Source organism: Trichomycterus rosablanca, chromosome 1 (genome assembly GCF_030014385.1).
Source record: "Trichomycterus rosablanca isolate fTriRos1 chromosome 1, fTriRos1.hap1, whole genome shotgun sequence".
Classification (NCBI taxonomy): Eukaryota; Metazoa; Chordata; class Actinopteri; order Siluriformes; family Trichomycteridae; genus Trichomycterus; species Trichomycterus rosablanca.
Window position 1 is genome coordinate 5,153,745 of NC_085988.1, and position 22,454 is coordinate 5,176,198.

At 39.1% G+C, this 22,454-nt stretch overlaps 1 protein-coding gene and 2 gene segments (V, D, J or C); 2 read left to right on the forward strand and 1 right to left on the reverse strand.

The window, feature by feature from the left end:
- Positions 1-22,454, forward strand: part of LOC134317488 (Ig kappa chain V region Mem5-like) — a 111,669-nt gene that overhangs the window by 68,650 nt on the left and 20,565 nt on the right.
- Positions 1-22,454, reverse strand: part of LOC134317528 (Ig kappa chain V region Mem5-like) — an 80,304-nt gene that overhangs the window by 39,164 nt on the left and 18,686 nt on the right.
- On the forward strand, positions 1,629-22,027 carry LOC134316993 (protein NLRC3-like). 2 transcript variants are annotated; one of them, XM_062997617.1, is made up of 7 exons: positions 1,629-2,772; positions 6,673-6,726; positions 6,812-8,599; positions 14,168-14,341; positions 14,818-14,991; positions 17,333-17,506; positions 21,622-22,027. In XM_062997617.1, exons 1-7 carry the CDS (start codon positions 2,708-2,710, stop codon positions 21,629-21,631), a joined length of 2,439 nt encoding a protein of 812 aa, XP_062853687.1. In that variant the 5' UTR covers positions 1,629-2,707; the 3' UTR covers positions 21,632-22,027. The 2 variants fall into 2 exon arrangements, with proteins under 2 accessions (XP_062853687.1, XP_062853697.1); XM_062997627.1 differs by lacking the exon at positions 6,673-6,726.

A 22,454-nucleotide genomic window follows, 5' to 3' on the forward strand; every position in this document is an offset into this window, starting at 1 on the left:
ATATCCAGCCAAAAGCCCCCGTGGGCAGCGTCCTGTGACCACTGATGAAGGTCTAGAAGATGACCGACTCAAACAGCAGCAATAGATGAGCGATCGTCTCTGACTTTACATCTACAAGGTGGACCAACTAGGTAGGAGTGTCTAATAGAGTGGACAGTGAGTGGACACGGTATTTAAAAACTCCAGCAGCACTGCTGTGTCTGATCCACTCATACCAGCACAACACACACTAACACAACACCACCATGTCAGTGTCACTGCAGTGCTGAGAATCATCCACCGCCTAAATAATACCTGCTCTGTGGAGGTACTGACCATTGAAGAACAGGGTGAAAGCATGTTAAAAATTAAATCTTGAGTTTTGCAATTTAAATGTCTTTAATGCCTGTATAGTTTTATAAGTAGCATTATTTTAGTGGTAATAATTGTCCAGTGATTGAGTAGTAGCTGATTCTGGGTGGTTCACTGTGGTACAAAAAAATTCATGACAAAGAATTAAAGAAAGAAACACTTAAACAGTGAAAAATAAAATAGTTTGATTTGAGTTAAAAAAGTATCCAGACAATAATTTACTACTCTTCCAATCCACTGTACATGAGTAGAGATAGACTTTAACTTCATCTATTAATATTTTTTTTTAATTACACTGATATTGGCTGTAAATCTAGAAATGTCAAACATAAATCTTGCTATGTTGTCGAGATGACTACATGCACATCACTAGATGTTCTATGCAAAGACTACATAATCTATGAACAAGTAAGCTAAGCTAAATTTAAACATTTTAATGTGATTTATGGACTATTACTGCATCTTTTGATTTTACATAGATGTATATTAAACCTTTTTGTTTAAAAGTAAGATAATCTGTAGATTAGCTTGAAATAATTACATGCCCTTTAATGGTAATATAAATGAATTGTAATTAACTCAATGTTCTTGCAAGGTCCCCACTAATCACATTGGCATTTGTGTGTTTTATGCTAATATTATGTAAATGAGGTCCCCATTAGTCATATTTATAAGATTTTTCTAAGTCCCCACTAAACACGGTCCTGACATGACTTCTTAAATTCTGATGTTTGAACGCGTGTATGAGCTAAGAAAAATCTGTTTAGTGTGCCTGATTTTTTTCAGCCCTCTAGAGGCTGTAGAAAGGGTGGTCCCCGCAAGTGATGTTCATAACATTGGTCCCCATCTGACATGAAAACGCGTATGTGTGTGTGTGTGTGTGTGTGTGTGTGTGAGAACCAACTTATATACACACACATCACTGTTCCTCACCTATTACAAAACTTATCTAAAATGTGTTTTAATATAATAAAGATAAATCTATAATTATTTTACTGCCCAGATAAATACAGTCTCATAAGTGCAGATTTTCAATTAATGTAAAATTTATAGTTGCTGTAAATACAATTATTTTTATTCATCCAACTTATTTGGGCTCAGTGCATAATTTTACAAAAAATGTTTTAATGATTTTGAAGTCTTTGCTATTATTATAATAAGACAGAAACATGGGTAATAGATTAGTTTTAAAATGTGGGGTGTAAATAAGTTCATATATCCAAAACTATTTATTTACTGCTGTCAGATGTTTGTGTATAAAACTTTAACCACTGTAATGTCAGATTTATATTCAAGGTTCTTTCTTCTCATTCTCGATAATTAAACATAAATAAATACAATTCCATCAACTCACTCTGCAGTGAAGAAGAAACAACATCAAATTAAATGTTTTAAAAAAGTTCCTCCATTAATTCTGAGTTCACTGTTTCTTACATCAGAGCTAAAAAATACCTGAAGAGAAACAACAACTGTTTACCTGCATTACAGTTTGTAGTTTACCTGAGCAACCACTTACTACTTTCTGTACCACCTACTACACCTGTATTACAAAATAAAAAATAAAAAATACTATTAATAATTACAAATTATAACAATTACATATAAAAACAATGAATAAATGTAAATTTAATAATAAAGAGTGCTGTAAGGACCTAGTGACATGTACTACTAACTACACCTGTATTACAAAATAAAAGTCCTAAAGCATGAGTACAGTAATAATTTAAATGGTGGTTCCCTGATTCTATTATTCATGACGCAACATCATTTTTTTGTCAAACAAATTCACACTAAGCCACTCTGTTGTTCCACATGCAGAATGAGGACACAAAGTCATATAAATGAGACATTTAATACTTAAATATCAGTGGAATTCTGTAACAAGTGCTGATGCATGACAGATGTTGGTGTTTGCACCTTTCACTGACTGGATGGTCCTTTTTATTATTATATTTATTTATTTATATTTATTTTATATATTTATTGGAGCAAAAACAAGCAATTAGGATTTTCCTATCTAGTTGTGGTACGTTCTGTACCTGAACTCTGCTCTCTTATTTATGTTTTTTTCTGCATGTTTAGGGGTTTAGTCCATTCCAGCAAAAGACTCAACAGTACAACATACTGTGTGTTCATGACCAAATTGACTCGTACTGATTTAAGATTAAAATGGAAACCACTCAAACTAACAATGAATGATATTAAGATAGATAGATTGCGTTTTTCATGATCTTAATGTGAACTTAATGTTCCTTTAAAATAATTACCACATAAATCACTATTATACGTTTATATTTATATCTGCAGTCAGATCCAAACAACAGGATCAGATTCTTCAGTACCCAGCCATATCATCATGAACAGTGACACTTCTGTGCATCATCCAGTACTGAAAGATGGAAAACCATCACCTGGATGCAGGTAACATGACACAACTGTTCCATTGTGTGAGGAAATGTTTACACAAGAATGTAAGGAATTCTTGTAATAATTGTTTTTGAACTTTGTGGCTCTTCTTCTTTTATTCTATCTTAGCCCATAACTCTTAAAATCATCTAACTCACAATGACAGTAAAGATTAATTGAAGATAGACTTGTTATCATTAAAAACTTTCTGTGCACTATTAACTCTACAAACCCATTTCTAGAAAAGCTGAGATATTCTGTGATCAGCAATAAAAACAAGAATCTCTGTGACATAAACATTACAAAGTTACAACAACAAAAAAACAACAAAATTACAAAGACTGTTAGCTTTTAGCAACACACTTAAAGAAAGTTGGGCCAGAGGCAAAATAAGATTTACAGAATACTCAGGTTATAGTTTTAAAATATTGCATAATAAGCAGGTGAAGTGGTAACACAGGGTATCATGATTGGATATAAAAAATATCCAGCAAATGTTCAGTCTTTTTTCTTTTGGGTCGGCTCACTAAAAACAGCCGGCTTTTTCGGCTCCCAAGTGGCTCATTAGATTTTTTTGTTGCTTAAATTAATTTATTACCAAATTACATGTAAAGTGAATTACTAATGTAAAAAAAACATTGTATCAAATGTTTATGATTTAAATGGCTTTATTTATATACTCAACATGGAACAGAGTGCTACAACAATAAATTACAAAAACAAAGACCCATCTCGATTAGACAAAAAGGTCTGATTGTGTATATTATTTGTAAATTTGCATCTAGAGTAAAACACAACATCAACAAAGCATCACAATAAAATATAAATGAAAATGTGCAAAACAAAAAGAAAAAGCAGCATCCAGGTGACAGTATTTGAAAGTATTTAGCAAAGATTGGCATTAAGAAAAACCAAGGAGCTCATCTTTGATGGGTTGATCCTGTTTCTCCATTCTGTTATGATCTGCCCTGTTAAAAAAGATTCTCTCTGAGGGGACAGATGTTGCTACAATACACAGTCTATGTAACATCACATGTACAGGTGCTGGTCATAAAATTAGAATATCATGAAAAAGTTTATTTATTTCAGTAATTCCATTCAAAAAGTGAAACTTGTATATTATATTCATTCATTACACACAGACTGATATATTTCAAATGTTTATTTATTTTAATGTTGATGATTATAACTGACAACTAATGAAAACCCCAAATTCAGTATCTTAGAAAATTAGAATATTGTGACAAGGTACAATATTGAAGACACCTGGTGCCACACTCTAGTCAGCTAATTAACTCAAAACACCTGCAAAGGCCTTTAAATGGTCTCTCAGTCTAGTTCTGTAGGCTACACAATCATGGGGAAGACTGCTGACTTGACAGTTGTCCAAAAGACGACCATTGACACCTTGCACAAGGAGGGCAAGACACAAAAGGTCATTGCTAAAGAGGCTGGCTGTTCACAGAGCTCTGTGTCCAAGCATATTAATAGAAAGGTGAAGGGAAGGAAAAGATGTGGTAAAAAAAAGTGTACAAGCAATAGGGATAACCGCACCCTGGAGAGGATTGTGAAACAAAACCCATTCAAAAATGTGGGGGAGATTCACAAAGAGTGGACTGCAGCTGGAGTCAGTGCTTTAAGAACCACCACGCACAGACATATGCAAGACATGGGTTTCAGCTGTCGCATTCCTTGTGTCAAGCCACTCTTGAACAAGAGACAGCGTCAGAAGCGTCTCGCCTGGGCTAAAGACAAAAAGGACTGCTGAGTGGTCCAAAGTTATGTTCTCTGATGAAAGTAAATTTTGCATTACCTTTGGAATTCAAGGTCCCAAAGTCTGGAGCAAGAGAGGAGAGGCACAGATTCCACATTGCTTGAGGTCCAGTGTAAAGTTTCCACAGTCAGTGATGGTTTGGAGTGCCATGTCATCTGCTGGTGTTGGTCAACTGTGTTTTCTGAGGTCCAACGTCAACGCAGCCGTCTACCAGGAAGTTTTAGAGCACTTCATGCTTCCTGCTGCTGACCAACTTTATGGAGATGCAGATTTCATTTTCCAACAGGACTTGGCACCTGCACACAGTGCCAAAGCTACCAGTACCTGGTTTAAGGACCATGGTATCCCTGTTCTTAATTGGCCAGCAAACTCGCCTGACCTTAACCCCATAGAAAATCTATGGGGTATTGTGAAGAGGAAAATGCGATACGCCAGACCCAACAATTCAGACGAGCTGAAGGCCACTATCAGAGCAACCTGGGCTCTCATAACACCTGAGCAGTGCCACAGACTGATGGACTCCATGCCACGCCGCATTGCTGCAGTAATCCAGGCAAAAGGAGCCCCAACTAAGTATTGAGTGCTGTACATACTTTTCATGTTCATACTTTTCAGTTGGCTGACATTTCTAAAATTCCTTTTTTTGTATTGGTCTTAAGTAATATTCTAATTTTCTGAGATACTGAATTTGGGGTTTTCATTAGTTGTCAGTTATAATCATCAACATTAAAAGAAATAAACATTTGAAGTATATCAGTCTGTGTGTAATGAATGAATATAATATACAAGTTTCACTTTTTGAATGGAATTACTGAAATAAATCAACTTTTTATATATATATATATATAAGATGTGGGTAGACTGAACACTTGGTCTCCCACCAGCTCAGTGGGTCTGAACTTCTCTGTAAAAGGGGTTCCTCGTGTCCAAACTTTACTGCTTCCTCTCACTCATTTTCCTCACCTTTCCAGCGTGTAATGTCTGGCTATGTGAAGCGCTCTGTAAAACTTCATCAAGTTCTCTCGCTCTCTCTCCCTCCTGTTTGTGTGCTCACTGTTTGTGTGTGTGTGTGTGTGTGTGTCTGTAACCCTGCCCCTCCTGCTCAGTGTAAACACACAAACGCCACCACACCTCTTGACCAATCACGTGCGGCTTTAACAGAAAAGAAAACGGAAAAAAACTTGAATCGGCTCCCAATCTCTTAGAGACGGATCGTTCACGGCTGACCCATCACTACTTTGTAATCAAACACGAACCTTGACTCACAACTTCACTCTGCTGTTTTTATAGCAACTGCATCATTTATTCCAAAAAGATAAAAGTTTAAAACCAGCTTTTTACCATTTTTAACATCAACAAATTAAATAATTAAACTTAGTTATTTTACTACATTAAAACTAGTAATAAAATAAAACAATTATTTTAAACATAATGAAAAAGAAACAAAAAAACCCAAAACATACTAAATAAATAATCCAGTTTTTTTAGATTCTTAAAGCCTTTAAAACTAAAAAATACACTTAAGTAAAATGTGAGGTGATTTAAGTGAATTCCTACAGCAGATGTTTAACATACTTTGCAAAAATATACTAAACATCTATTCAAAACCAAGCATTTGAGAAGTTTTATTAAATGATTGCAAGTAAACTTTTATCATACTATCATTTTAGTTCAAATTAAATTTAATTGAATAAAGTATGACATTCATATATTTTTAATATAATTTGAAATAAGTACAAACATTTGCTAGTTTATTAATAGTATACTAAGATAAATACATTTAAGTACATTTGTTCACTAGGGACAATTTGTTATTCATGGCTGATCTGTTTATTAATTTACTTTTTTTTGGTATTTTGGACATATTACATACAAATTACGCTTAGAAAATTTTAAGTTAAAAGGGCAGGTGTATCCTTAAGGTACTGGACTAGTAATCAATAACTCGCTGGTTCTAGCCCCACCACTGTCAGGTTGCCCCTGTTGGGCCCTTGAGCAAGGCCCTTAACCCTCAATTGCTTAGTCAATATACTGTAAGTCGCTTTGGATAAAAGCATCTGCTAAATGCTGAAAATGTAAATGTTGTAGCATCTCTTTAAGTTCCGAGAGTAAAACCACCAGTTATTTTGGTGTGTTCACAGTTTCCAGAAGTGGGCGAGAGCTACAATACAACAGAAAATGATCAGACATGCAGGGTAAAATCACAGTGATGTGATAATAAGGTAGTGTTCTTCTATACATGAATTGTGTCTACATTTATTGTTCTTACTATAATCACAGGTCTGACTCCACATCTGCTGGACCTGAAGTCCAGAAGAAGCTCAAATTAAATCTGATAAAGAAGTTTCAGTGTGTAAATGAAGTGATCACAAAGCAGGGAAACCCAACACTTCTGAATGAGATCTACACCGAGCTCTATATCACAGAGGGAGAAAGTGGAAAAGTCAATAATGAACATGAGGTGAGGCAGATCGAGGCAGCATCCAGGAGAGCAGCAACAGAGCACATGCCCATCAAATGTAACAACATCTTTGAACCTTTATCAGACCAAGATGAACCTATCAGGACTGTCCTGACTAAGGGTGTCGCTGGCATTGGAAAAACCGTCTCTGTACAGAAGTTCATTCTGGATTGGGCTGAAGGGAAAGAGAATCAGGACGTCCACCTCATATTTCCACTTCCTTTCAGAGAGCTAAATTTAATGAAGGACCACAAACTGAGTCTGATGGATCTCCTTCATTTCTATTTTCAGGAAATAAAAGAAACTGACATTTCCAGCTTGTACAAAGTTCTGTTTATTTTTGATGGGTTGGATGAGTGTCGTTTACCTCTAGATCTCCAGAACTCAGTGAGATTGAGTGATGTAAATGAATCAGCATCAGTTCATGAGCTGCTGATGAACCTCATCAAAGGGAATCTGCTTCCTTCTGCTCTGATCTGGATCACCTCCCGTCCAGCAGCAGCTGATCAGATCCCCTCTGAGTGTATCGATCGAGTGACGGAGGTACGAGGATTCACTGATCCACAGAAGGAGGAGTACTTCAGGAAGAGGATCAGTGATCAGAGTCTTGTCAGTAGAATCATCTCACACCTGAAGTCATTAAGAAGCCTCTACATCATGTGTCACATTCCGGTCTTCTGCTGGATTACAGCCACAGTTCTAGAGAGGATGTTTGGTGAAGCAGAGAGTGGAAAGATCCCCAAAACTCTGACTCAAATGTACACTCACTTCCTCATCATTCAGACCAACGTCATCAGAAAAAAGTACATGAAGAATCAGGAGGAAGGAGAAATGATCCTCAAACTGGGAAAACTGGCTTTTGAGCATCTGATCAAAGGAAACCTGATCTTCTATGAAGAAGATCTGATGGAGTGTGGCATTGATGTTCAGGAAGCCTCAGTGTACTCAGGTGTGTGTACACAGATCTTCAGAGAGGAGTTTGGACTTCACCAGAGTAAAGTGTACTGCTTTGTTCATCTCAGCATTCAGGAACATCTCGCAGCTCTATATAAGCACCTGACCTTCATGAATGAAGAGACAAATGTTCTTCAACAGAGTCTGTCCTCAAAACTGAGAATGCTGAAGAGAAAACAAATCTCAGATCTACACAAGAGTGCTGTAGATCAGGCATTACAGAGTAAGAATGGACATCTAGATTTTTTTCTTCGCTTTCTTCTGGGTCTCTCACTGAAGTCCAATCAGAATATCTTACAAAGCTTAGTGACACAAACAGGAAGTGACTTTCACAACAAACAAAAAACAGTTCAGTACATTAAGGAAAAGATCAGTGAGAATCCCTCAACAGAGACATCCATTAATCTGTTCCACTGTCTGAATGAACTGGATGATCATTCACTAGTTCAAGAGATCCAACAATACATGAAATCTGGAGAACTAAAACAAACTAAACTCTCTGATTCTCAGTGGTCAGCTCTGGTCTTCATGTTACTGACATCAGCAGATGACCTGGATGTGTTTTACCTAATACGTTATACCAACCAGTACAGCTCACCAGATGAAGTTTTTCTGAAACTGATGCCGGTGGTTGCAGCATCCAGAGCAGCTCGGTGAGTAATACTGAAGATTCCTGTTAGACTGTAATTCTGATGTTATAGTATTCATAGATGATTATTATATAACCCCAAATTTGAAAAAGCTTGGGTAGTACAGTGTAACAGTTTTGATGTTCAACCTTATACCATCACTATTAGTAAATCAGGGTCCAACTGGCCTGTCATATGCCATGCTACGATGTAATCATTCTCAACAAAAGAAAATATCAGCAATGTGTGTATTGTAGTCATGTACCAAAAACAAACAATATAAACCGCACATAAAACACAAAACTTTTTACCACAGTTTAAATATACATACACTATACTCCTTTACAAAATGTCCATTGATGTGACAAAATGACTTGGTGTCACACTGCTAGCCTTGGTGTGCTCATATGTGCCACGCCCCTCTTCTCCGTGAGCACACTCACTCCTGCCATGCCTCACTCCTGATTGGTCCCCCTGAGCAATCAGCCCCAGCTGTTCCTAATCAGGGACCAGTTTAAAAAGGAGAGCTGAGGAACAGGCTGGCAGGGGTTATTTTGGTTTATGGTGGTTATTTTTGACTTGTTTGTGTTGGACTTCCTAGGTGATTACTTTGGTTTCTTTTGACTCTGGTTTGCTCTATGTTTCTGGCACTTGTTTGTAGTCAGTTCCTAGTTTGTGTTCCTAGCCTGTGTTTAGCCAGTGTTCCTAGCCTGTGTTTAGCCAGTGTTCCTAGCCTGCGTTTAGCCAGTGTTCCTAGCCTGTGTTTAGCCAATGTCCCTAGCTTATGTTTAGTTTGTGTTCCTAGCCTGTGTTTAGCCAGTGTTCCTAGCCTGTGTTTAGCCAGTGTTCCTAGCCTGTGTTTAGCCAGTGTTCCTAGCCTGTGTTTAGCCAGTGTTCCTAGCCTGTGTTTAGCCAGTGTTCCTAGCCTGTGTTTAGCCAGTGTTCCTAGCCTGTGTTTAGCCAGTGTTCCTAGCCTGCGTTTAGCCAGTGTTCCTAGCTTATGTTTAGTTTGTGTTCCTAGCCTGTGTTTAGCCAGTGTTCCTAGCCTGTGTTTAGCCAGTGTTCCTAGCCTGTGTTTAGCCAGTGTTCCTAGCCTGTGTTTAGCCAGTGTTCCTAGCCTGTGTTTAGCCAATGTTCCTAGCTTATGTTTAGCCTATGTTCCTAACCTATGTTTAGTCTGTATCCCTAGTTTATATTCCCAGTCCGTGTTCCCAGTCTGTGTTCCCAGTCCGTGTACCTAGTTCATGTTCCATACTCTTGTCATTCCCTTGTTTAGTTCATTAATAAATATCTTGCCCTACATCTCTGCGTGTGTGTCCGCCCCCTTTGTCTTGTCTTTGTTTAGTCCTTAGCCCCACCGTGACACTTGGATCGATCTCACCACTTAGTCCTTTTGTTGATAAGGTAGAGATACCAATATTGATGCAGATGGGCTTAATACATTGGAAATCCTGAAATCCAATGAACTTTTCTTTCATACAGCTCCTTTGCAATATTTTGCATAAGTCCAGCAATAATCCACCCAGTTCTTATGAGCATGGGGTTAAGATCTCCAAAGCCATGAAAAATACAAATCCGTATTTAGCATGAAATCAGCTTTTTCTCAGTTCAAATCTACCAAACAACATGAAACAGACCGCTTTGTTTTCTTTCTCTTCTGGTCCAGTGTTCTTCTTTTATCCCTTTTTCCCCGACTCTCTATCTCATTATCAGTTCCTACTGGCCAGTGCCGATATAACAATTAAATTCATTATGGAACAGCAGGGAAATCGGGTTACAAAAGCGTTTACCACTTTGTAATGTTGCTGTTCCTTTTCACCACTTAAAAGAGGTTTTGGCACCGAGGAGACCAAGTGATAAACACATCTTAAGATATACAACAGTACGGCATCAAAATCCTCCACACATTTACTAACACATCATATCATGACAGACCCTGGTACTGACACACCCTCATACCATGACAGACCCTGGTACTGATACACCCCCATACCATGACAGACCCTGGTACTGACACATCTCCATACCATGACACACCCTGGTACTGAGAAGGCGCAGGGGTGGAGCTTCTTTTCTGGGCCCACTCTCTGGGACAGTACTGCCCCAACCCCGACATCAGACGCATCCACTTCCACAATGAAAGTATGGGCAACTGCAACACGGGAGCAATGGTAAGGAGAGCCTTAAGCCTGTTAAAGGCTTGTTGGGTGCACCGTCCATTTGAACGGACCCTTTCCAGTAAGGACTGTTAAGGGAGCGGCGACCGTGCTAAAGTCCCGTATGAATCGGCTAAAAAAATTTGTAAAGCCCAGAAATCTTTGCACTTGGAATCTTGGAACAAGGAGTTGGCCAATCCTCCACAGACTTGATTTTAGCCAGATCCATTCGGAAAGCACTCTGGGAAACAATGAACCCCATAAACGAAATTGATGGGGCTTGGAAAACAGACTTCTCCATCTTGACAAACAGATGATGGTCGAGAAAAAGCTGGAGAACCTGGCGGACGTGCCTCACATGTTCTTCGATGGATCGGCTAAAAAGATAAACATAGACGTATCTATCAGGGGCCTTTTGCAAGGCCTTATTGATAAAGCGTTGGAAGACCGCGGGGCATTCATTAACCCATCACTAGATATTCGTAGTGTCCCATGGGCATAATGAACGCATTCATCCCCCCGCCTGATCCGGATCAGGTTATACACGCTGTGTAGATCAAGCTTCGTAAAAATTCAAAAGCCGTGGCCATCAGCGGCAGCGGATACCGATACCTAGGAGGAGAAGTACCAGGAAGCAGATTTATTGCGCAATCAAAGGGTCGGGGGGGGGGCAGATCAAGGGCTATCGCACCAGGCGATTGCAGCGTCGATGACATACTAGCTGGCAGCAAGCATGTGTCCTGACACCTTGTTCCCCAGGCAAAGATTGATCCAGTTACACAATCAATTTGGGGATTGTGCTTTTTAAGCCATGAGTGTCCCAGAACCAGAGCTGTGGGACCTGGGTCACCAAAAAGGTGATCCGCTCCTCATGGTTTTCCAGACGCATTGTGAGAGGACGCGTCTGGTGAGTGATGGGACTCCCGGCTACCGCTCGGTCATCCACAGCGTAAACTGCAATGGGAATCCGTAATGGCTGGAGCTCAATCGCCAACCTGTGTACCAGGCGGCGATCAATAAAGCTTTCCACTGCACCTGAATCGACACAGACCCGAGGCCCAAAGTAGCACTGCACCAAGGGACAGATCATGGTCAGGGATGGTGGATCGGCTCACCCTCGAGAGTGGCCTATTCGTTTAACTGAGCCCTGGCCCTCAAGGGGGAGTCAGAAGATGGTGGTGTGGCCCCCTGGGTCACTCCCAGTTGCATGGGTTCGGCGCTGCGGTCAAACAAAGGGTGGATGAGACCCTCGCTCTCGAGCCCGTTGTCGGAGTCTGGTGTTGATAGAGGTGGCCAGGAGGTAAAAGGCCTTGAGTGAGGTGGGAATCTTTAATTTTCTCTCCCAGCTCGCGATGGAAGATAGCAGGTAGCGCCCCCTCATCCCAGCCACATTTGGCCACTAGAGTGCGAAACTCAATCACGTAATCAGCGACTGAGCGCCTCCCTTGGGACAGCTTGAGCAACCGCGGCCCCACCTCCCTCCCATTGGGTGGAAGAAAGTGTCCTTCAGCGCCTCCCTGAAGGTGCACTCTCGGGGGTGTTCTGCTCCCATAGGGCCGTGGCCCACTCTAGGGCTTTGCCGGAGAGGAGGGATATAATGAACGTGACTTTTGAGCGCTCTGAGGGAAAACGGGAGGGCTGCAGCTCAAATGTGAGGGAGCATTGCAGGATGAATCCCCTGCATTTTTTTGCCTCCCCCGAAAAACGTTCGGGGTGGATTGGGGGTCTCTACTCCTGTTGACGTTACTGGGTGAATAAGAGGCTGGGTCTGGCTGTCTGAACTGGCACCCAGCGTTGGTAACAGCTGGGCGATGTCAGTCACATGTTGCACCAGTTTGGTGAGCGCCAGCTTGTGCCTCCCTAAGGCTACCTCCCGGTGATGTAAAACATCAGAGATGTGGGACTTTCCGCTGGGTCCATTTATGTTTTCACCTTTCTGTTATAAAGAGAGGCTTGGGACCCAAAGATGCAGATAAAATATATTTTTAATTAAACAATAAATAATATAAATCAAAACATAAAAGAAGGAGAACAAAATACAATTCAGGAAAAGCCTGAATGATGCCTCTGGCGCCTCTGGCAACTGAAAAAGAGAAAAATACAAAAGTGGAAAAAAATTAAAAAAAAACTGTGCTACCTGGTAGCAAGTACAAAGAGATAACCTTGCACTATAAAGGGCGCAGAGGGAAACGGATCCACTGATACTAATCCGGGATCGCAAAAACAGTTTCGGTAAAAAGCCGAATCAGCATTGTCACCAGCTTGGCTTCCGCTGCTGCTGGAAAAGAGCCGATCTGTAGAGAGAGAACAAAAAATAATATTATTACAAATGAGCGGATTCGAACCGGAGCTGCATGGGTGGTAAAAGCAATTGCTTAACCCTGTGAGCCAAACCGGCAGAGATGAACCTGTTTGAGGCTTCAAGCTATAAGGTGCTGCTTGAACGGCTGCTAGGCTACCGCTAGCCTTCTGCTAACCATGCAGACAGTGGCTGCTACAAATACCGAAAGAAACCGCAGCTCGAGGACTGCACGAAGTCGCACCAGCTTCCCCTAACAGGAAAACCAAAACCCTAATTTACCTCGGCCTTTCAACCTACACACCCAAACACCCTAGTAGTGCCCGGAGTAACCAGACTTTCCCTAAAAAAAGGGAGCGACCTGTGCAACCATACAATGGAAACAAAAGACAAAGTCAGGCGACGCTCACTTAAATAGGCAGAACGCAGCAGGTCGTTCACACTAATTAGCTGGTCTCCTATTAAAGGCAAGGCTGTTTGGCGTTCTGTAACGCCTGCGACGCTGGGAACTGAAGGTACATTCACCAGATGCTGCAGGCACCCTAACAGTAACTTTTGTTACGTTGTGTTTTGTATCTTCTGTCTTGTATGATGTGCTGGTTTATACCCAGTATGTTATTTTATTTTATTTTTATTATGGATCTGCATGTGTATAGAGTTTAAAACTTTTACAGATTAAGTCAAATATACCTAAACATGTCGAGAATTCTTCATTGTGTTCTTTATTCTGGTAAAAATAACATATATATTTTTTATTAGACTTTTTTATCAGCTCTAGGCTTTATTCTATAACATAAGTTATTATGGTAAACGTTTGCATTACATGATGCTTTTATTACAATTCTCATGTGTACTAAAGTATTGAGTATGAGCAACAATATATAGTGGATTTAAAAAGCAAGCATTTCAAAAATGTGTTTTACAACAATCATCTCAATCATAAGTAAATGTAGTTTTCACAATGGTGCACTTATAGAACATATAAAATGAAGATTTTTTAGTATTTTAGTAGAATTTAGTAGAAAGTTGGTACCTTAGTTACTATATTTATAACAGTTTCAATCTACCAGATTTAGTTATTAGATCAATAAATTGCCTGCACTAGTGTTAGTGGATCAACTATCATGTTTTTTTCAGGCTTGGTTTGTGTGAACTAAAAGATAAAAGTTATGAAGCTCTGGCCTCAGTGCTCAGCTCAGAATCCTCCAGTCTGAGAGAACTTCATCTGTCTGATAATAAACTAGGAGATTCAGGAGTGAAGCGTCTCTCTGCTGTACTGGAGAATCCTCACTGTAAACTGGAGATACTGAGGTAAGATCATCTCTCTGAGAATCACACATGAGCTGCTCCTCACTAACAAAGCTCTGTTGAAGCTTTAGCTCTAGCCACTCTTTTTCTACCTGAAACCTTCAGAATTTTACATCACTGTTTTTGTGATCCACCATGTCAGCACAGAAACCTTCAATTCTGATAAAACCAGCAAATTAACACAAAAAGAAAAATGTGGTTTATATCCAACCAAATAATCAGAACCCTATAAATAAAGCAGCACCAAAACACAACCACGCCCTCATAATTACCATTTTATACCTAATAATGAGGGTGAAAGATCTAAAAGAAACCAGAGACCTGAGATCAGCCACATCTTCTTATTTTATTTGTACTTTGTTGATTTTACTGTTTCACAGAGATTCATCCACACTGATTGTAGACTGTAGTGACTCTGTAGATGATGAAGTTCCTCTAGAACTGAGAGAATGAAGAGTGGATCATTGTTCTCTCTGCAGGTTGTATAATTGTGGTGTATCAGATGAAGGTTGTTCTGCTCTGGCTTCAGCTCTGAGATCAAACCCCTCACACCTGAGAGAACTTCATCTGTCTGATAATAAACTAGGAGACTCAGGAGTGAAGTGTCTCTCTGCTGGACTGGAGAATCCTCACTGTAAACTGGAGATACTGGGGTAAGATCATCTCTCTGAGAATCACACATGAGCTGCTCCTCACTAACTCATCTTCTCTAATAGTGAGACTGAAACAGAGGATTTAGGTTTAAATGGAAGTTGTGTCTTTACTAAATAAAGAGTGAAAATGATCTGTTATAATTTAGTTTTTAGTTTAGTTTAGTTTATTGTCACTTCCATCATTTACCTTCAGCATATACAGAAGTGAGATACTGTTTCTCTACAGATTATAATGCTCAATCAACAAGCAGTAACACTGTGTAACAGTCACTCATAATTATTGATTATTATTAATAATAATAATATTATTAATAATAATAATAATAATAATATTATTATTAGACAAAACTAACCATTAATATAAATATAACACTATTAGCTGACCCCCTCACTGCCTGGTGAAAACATAAAGAACAATAATAAAACCTAAATGAATCTATTAAAGTTTTCATCATGAAGTCAGAGAGGAGGAACCAGTCTGGTACAGTAATTCAGTAATGGAGACAGAGAGGAGGAACCAGTCTGGTACAGTAATTCAGTAATGGAGACAGAGAGGAGGAACCAGTCTGGTACAGTCATTCAGTAATGGAGACAGAGAGGAGGAACCAGTCTGGTACATTAATTCAGTAATGGAGACAGAGAGGAGGAACCAGTCTGGTACATTAATTCAGTAATGGCGACAGAGAGGAGGAACCAGTCTGGTACAGTAATTCAGTAATGGAGACAGAGAGGAGGAACCAGTCTGGTACAGTAATTCAGTAATGGAGTCAGAGAGGAGGAACCAGTCTGGTACAGTCATTCAGTAATGGAGACAGAGGGGAGGAACCAGTCTGGTACAGTAATTCAGTAATGGAGACAGAGAGGAGGAACCAGTCTGGTACAGTCATTCAGTAATGGAGACAGAGAGGAGGAACCAGTCTTGTACATTAATTCAGTAATGGAGACAGAGAGGAGGAACCAGTCTGGTACATTAATTCAGTAATGGCGACAGAGAGGAGGAACCAGTCTGGTACAGTAATTCAGTAATGGAGACAGAGAGGAGGAACCAGTCTGGTACAGTAATTCAGTAATGGAGTCAGAGAGGAGGAACCAGTCTGGTACAGTCATTCAGTAATGGAGACAGAGAGGAGGAACCAGTCTGGTACAGTAATTCAGTAATGGAGACAGAGAGGAGGAACCAGTCTGGTACAGTCATTCAGTAATGGAGTCAGAGAGGAGGAACCAGTCTGGTACAGTCATTCAGTAATGGAGACAGAGAGGAGGAACCAGTCTGGTACATTAATTCAGTAATGGAGTCAGAGAGGAGGAACCAGTCTGGTACATTAATTCAGTAATGGAGACAGAGAGGAGGAGCCAGTCTGGTACATTAATTCAGTAATGGAGACAGAGAGGAGGAACCAGTCTGGTACATTAATTCAGTAATGGAGACAGAGAGGAGGAACCAGTCTGGTACAGTAATTCAGTAATGGAGTCAGAGAGGAGGAACCAGTCTGGTACCGTCATTCAGTAATGAAGTCAGAGAGGAGGAACCAGTCTGGTACAGTAATTCAGTAATGGAGTCAGAGAGGAGGAACCAGTCTGGTACAGTAATTCAGTAATGGCTGCTCATGATCTTCATCTTCATCATCAAGGAAAAATCCAGCAAATCATCCAGATCACTTTTACTATCAGTACATTCAACTGTCACAGTTGACAGTTGACCAATCACCTGTAAAAACAGTCACCAATAAAAACTGCTGCTGTTCTTTGTTCAGCAGGTGAACGAGCATAAATCCCAGAAACATGAACCATGTGCCCACTTGGAGAGAGAAGCACAATTCTAACTGCATAATTTGGAACAGGGTATAACCATGTTTGCACCTCATTTTAGGAAATGCATGTCTAGTAATCGCCAATGTGTACTAATGCTTTATTAGCTAACTAGCACAACATATCAATTATGTGTAAACAAAATATGTCAGACATACCTGCACTCTTATGGATTAAAAGATGCTGTAGCTTCATTTTTTAAGTAAAGCCTTAATTGGTTAGTAAAAATCAGTAATTTTTTTTTACTGTTGATATTAGTTCACGATTAAAGGTGAACTATAGTTCAAGTATATATTTTTTTTTTTAAAAGGTTTGAACATTCTGCTATAGAGCTTCACACAGTCACTATTAAGTTTTTATTCATACACCCCTGACGTTTAGGTAGGCTTGATACAATACACAACGGTGCCGTCCAGGTATATTTTTTGTAAATCACAGTATTTTGTGTAATTCTTGAGTTTGATTTGATGGTTGAATATAGTAACAATTCTGATTATAAACAGTGAGGATCTGATCATTGTTCTCTTTGCAGGTTAAATTATTGTGGTGTATCAGATGAAGGTTGTTCTGTTCTGGCTTCGGCTCTGAGATCAAACCCCTCACACCTGAGAGAACTTCATCTGTCTGGAAATAATCTAACAAAATCTGATATGACACTCCTCTCTGATCTAAGGCGTGATGACCGATTCAGACTGGAGGTTCTGAGGTGAGTAAGAACTATTCACTACTCACCTGTTTGAGATAGTTTCTAGTTTCTGGGTTAAATCCTCTCTGTACTGATTAGAACTTTGTAACATAAACACTGAATTTATAACATTTATAAGAAATGAAATGAAATTACAGTGGACCCTTGACTTACAAATCGTTGACCATACGTACATTTTGGGTTATGAACGATCTTTTTCAACTTAATGTACAAATACATTTCAGATAATGAACTGAAATTCACTAAACACGTGACATCACGAACAAGTTGACTCTGACCGTCTCTCTCTATATATACAGTGAGCGGACACTGTTTTTTCTTTATATTTTGTAAACTTCAATATTAAAATGGCCTCAAAGAAGACGCAGAAAAAGCACAGTGGTGAGAAAATGAATCTATTACTATTTGTTGAGTTACACCTACAAAATACAACACTATTGAAATTAGGAAAGGAAATAATAGAGAAATGAGAGTTATTGTTTTTTCTAGTAGATGCATTTTATATAAAAAGGAAATGTATTATGGTGTATGGTACAGCATACACCATAATACAGCACGTACTGTACTGATATGTGATGTGTGTTTATGTGCAGTACTACTGTGTATTGTTATCATTTAAGATTGAAGTAAAAATATTCTTGTATTTATAACAAAAACGACCATTTAAGACATTAGAAAGGTTAGGATAAAGGGGGGGGAGGGGGGTGTCTGTCACAGATTAACCATATTTACATTATTTCTTATGGGGGAAATAGGTTTAACTAACAAACATTTTGACTTAAGAACAGCCCTTCAGAAACAGTAAAATTTGCCAAGGGTCTACTGGATAATAATTGATTAACAATTGATAATTGATAATTGATAATGAACTCAGTCCAGATAAGACCTGTAAACCAACATTAAGGGCTAACTGCCAAACAACTGTACATAAATATCTTATCTTACCATAGAACTTCATTCTAGTCTATGTTCTACAACCCCAAATGGGGCGGCACGGTGGCTAAGAGGGTAGCACTGTCGCCTCGCAGCAAGAAGGTCCTGTGTTCGATCCCCAGAGGATCCAGGTTATTTCTCAGTGGATTTTGCATGTTCTCCCTGTGTCCACGTGGGTTTACTCCGGGTGCTCTGGTTTCCATCCAGAGTCCAAAGACGTGTAAGTGAGGTAAACTGGAGATACAAAATTGTCTAAGACTGTGTTGGATATAACACAGTTGGAACTGTCATGAATGTAACCAATGTGTAAAACATGACGTTAAAATCCTAATAAACAAAACAAACAACCCAAAATCTGAAAAAGTTGGGACAGCATGGAAAATACAAGATTTTGACTTTAATTTGATTTCAGACAGGATGAACCTGAGATATTTCATGTTTTATCTATTCAACTTCATTTCATTTATTAGTAAACATCTATTCCTGCATATCAGGCCTGCAACACATTCCCAAAAAAGTTGGAACAGAGGAAATTTAGGGCTAGTAATGAGGTGAAAAAACTAAATAATGATGTGATTTCAAACAGGTGATTGATTGTAATCATGGTTTGGTACAAAAGCAGCATCCAGGAAAGGCTGAGAGTCTCTGATGAGCAGATATGATCAGAGGATCTCCAGTTTATCAACAAATGTGTAATGAATGATTGAAATGTTATCAGCAACAAGTCCAAAAGCCATTTTTGAAATGTGTTGCAGGCCTGAAATGCAAGAATGGATGCCCAGCCCTTCCTCAAGAGACTTAACAGCCTGCCGCCCGTCCATCTCCTTAGAGCAGGGGTGGGCAAACTTTTCGGCTCAAGGGCCACACTGGGTTTTAAAAATTGACAGACGGGCCGGGTGGGTGCGGGGGTTTGGAACTAATATAAGTTCACATTTAAACCTTTATTTTCGTGATTAAAGGATTAATTTTTGAATATAAATGAAACACCAGACTCATCCTTTTATGTGCACATTTACACATGCGTGAATGTGATTTTTTTTTATGCATTTTTTTAAATTATTTTTATCTTTGTTTCCACTTGGTGTATCGCCGTCTAAACAAAACCAATTCAGCCTTTAAAGCAGCACTTTCAACATAAGTTAATGGTTTATGTGTAACATTTTAAACCAGTCAAGTGGTTTGATCATGCTGGGGTGATAGTAGGGTTGCCAACCGTCCCGTAAAATACGGAATCCTTCCTTATTTGGAAACTAAAGGCTGCGTTCCGTATTGAATTGATATGGGACGCACTTTATTCCGTATTTTTTATCAATGGTAGAGAAATGCAGCAGATGAGACAGAGACGGGGCGATCTGTATGAAACAGAAGGAAACTGCTGCTACCGTGGGAATTAGAAAGCGTTTGGTTATTATTCTTAGTGTTCACGTTTAGTCTCAGTAACGCCATGTGTGCGCAGGGATATCAGCATAACAGCCTGTTCATTACACCGCTGTTTGAGTAGCGCAGTGAGCAGAGCGCGTGGCTCATGTTTTTCCGCCCTAGGTTCGAATTATGTAAAAATGTTGTTGCACTATGGTTACATGATTACATGATGTTCTTTATGGATGTTGGTTTGCCTAAAACATGGTTCTGGTTCATTATTATTATAAATAATAAAAATAATAAATGGTAAACAGCAGAATCCATGTTCCTATGACGGTGTGAGACACATTATATATTTCATAACATAACCGCCTGGCGTGCGCCATCTAGTGGAATCAATTAAAACGCAAGTTTAGTGCAGGAAAAAGATTTAAATTAATGCGGTTTTAGGACAGTTTTGTAAATACTCAGCGGGCCGGATTAAACAGCCTAACGGGCCGCATGTGGCCCGCGGGCCGTAGTTTGCCCACCACTGCCTTAGAGGGAACAGAGCTGAAGACTGTGGAGAAATGTATGTACCTGGGCAGTGTCATTTCAAATGATAGATCAATGACAGGATTTGCAAGCCAAGCCCTGGGCAGACTGCGAGTGTGTGCTGAATCAACACAACATCTGGCAGTTGATCAAACTCAACATATACTAATCAGTTGTTTTCACCAGCCTCCTCTATGGATGTGAGACTTAAACCTTGTACAGAAGACACCTTAAACTGCTGGAGCACTTTCACATATGGAGCTTGCATTCAATCCTGGCCATTAAATGGCAGGACAGGATCACAAATCTTGAGGTCCTAGACCAAGCAGACCATCAGCATCAAAGCTATGATCCTGAATCCTGGAATAGCCCCCAAGCAGCTTGAGGAGTTCCCATTTTGCACTCCATAGCCACCTCCAAGCCAACCCCTGCACATAGATGTAATTGTCAAATGACGGACCACCAGGAAAGGAGATTTCCTCCATTGATAGTCAGGCACACCTGTTTTCAATCTCATCACCCAGCATTTAAAAACCCCTGGTATCTCTCAAGTCTTCACTAGATCATCTAGTTGATGTTACTGCTAACAGTGCTCAGCTCTACTGGGTTTTATCCTAATTTTCCTGCTCACCAACCTCCCCCTTTTATTTTTTATTTTTTTGACATCCTGCTTCTTCTTGTTCTTGGACGCAGTCTTTCCCCTCTCCTGGATCTCCAGTTCCTCACCACCTTACTCCACTCCAGTGTTCCCACCGGTTCCACCTGCCTCCATCCCAGCCCCCTGGTTCCTTTGCTGCCCCTTTCCATGTTGCTCCTCCTATTTTGGTTTCTTTGTCTTAAAGTCCCGTTAAAACTTACATCTGTGTCCGTGGTGTGGTGTTTGCTAAAAAACCTTTATTGTTGTTCCTAAAAAACCTTTATCGACTTATTGCCAACCCGTAACAGTTGCAAGATATCTGTGCTCTGCTCAGATTTAAATTGTAATATTATATGTATACTATTATATTGATAATTGGTAAATTATTTACATTTTAATATAAAAAATAATAAACAGAAACATTCATATCTTAACAAATATAAACATGATTCTTAGCACAGTCAATAACATTTAGCTAAACAAACACAATACACAAAAGCATCAAAAATGTTTTGTTTTCTAACATGACAGTGAGAAGAAGAGAGAACATGTGAGGTGATGAACTACAGATCAACCGTTCCATCATGTTTCCATCATTAAATATGAGAACACAGGACTGTTATTAATTTATTCTTTTTTTTATTTTCAGGTTTTGGTGATAAACTCGAAGATTAAAAGCAGAGATTATTTCTGACCATAGAGTTGATTTACAGATGTGATTAAAACCTTTTCTACAGTTTCCCAGTCATGTCATGATGTCTGAATCCTGCACAGTTTCATTTTCTCATTCACATCCTGTACAGATGTTTTAATCACAAGAAGAAAGTGTTTATGATGCTGAATAGATTGTTATTATGATCAGACTCTGGAGACACAGCGCTCGTCCTGTACATTCAACATCTAATTCACTCACATCAGTCACAGATTCATCTGATATTATTAAACCACATTCTGATTTTAATCATGTGTACAGTTATATACATGAAATCATGATTAATTATTGATTTGTATTGAATCCTGGTGTATATTAATGTGTATAAAACAATAAAACTTTATTATATCAGCATCTGTTGTTTGTATGTTGTGTAAAGTGTGAAGCACAAATGTATGGACATGTTTTGTGTTGGAAATGTTCCTGATGAGCTGAATTCTAGAGAACAATAATCCATTAAACATGAGTAAGAGAGGCGACCAAGAGACCAGAAGGAGGAACAAGACAGTAAAGAACTGTAGCACAAGATTATTATTATTATTATTATTATTATTATTATTATTATTATTATTATTATTATTATATCCAGCTGTAACAAAGTGTTTATATTTATGGTAGAAAAAGAAAAGATGAAATTAAACTGAATTTTTTTTACCTGGTTACAGTTAACTGTTTGTGCTACATATTCAGTTTGATCAAAAATCATCTGACAGGAATTAATTTAATCTCATTTTTATTATAAATCATGATAAATCCTCACAAATACTAGC

Coding starts and splice junctions, on each gene's coding strand:
- LOC134316993 (XM_062997617.1), top strand. CDS start 2,708: ATGAACAGTGACACTTCTGTGCATCATCCAGTACTGAAAGATGGAAAA. Junction 2,773..6,672: donor AAACCATCACCTGGATGCAG/GTAACATGACAC, acceptor GTGTGTTCACAG/TTTCCAGAAGTGGGCGAGAG. Junction 6,727..6,811: donor AAAATGATCAGACATGCAGG/GTAAAATCACAG, acceptor CTATAATCACAG/GTCTGACTCCACATCTGCTG.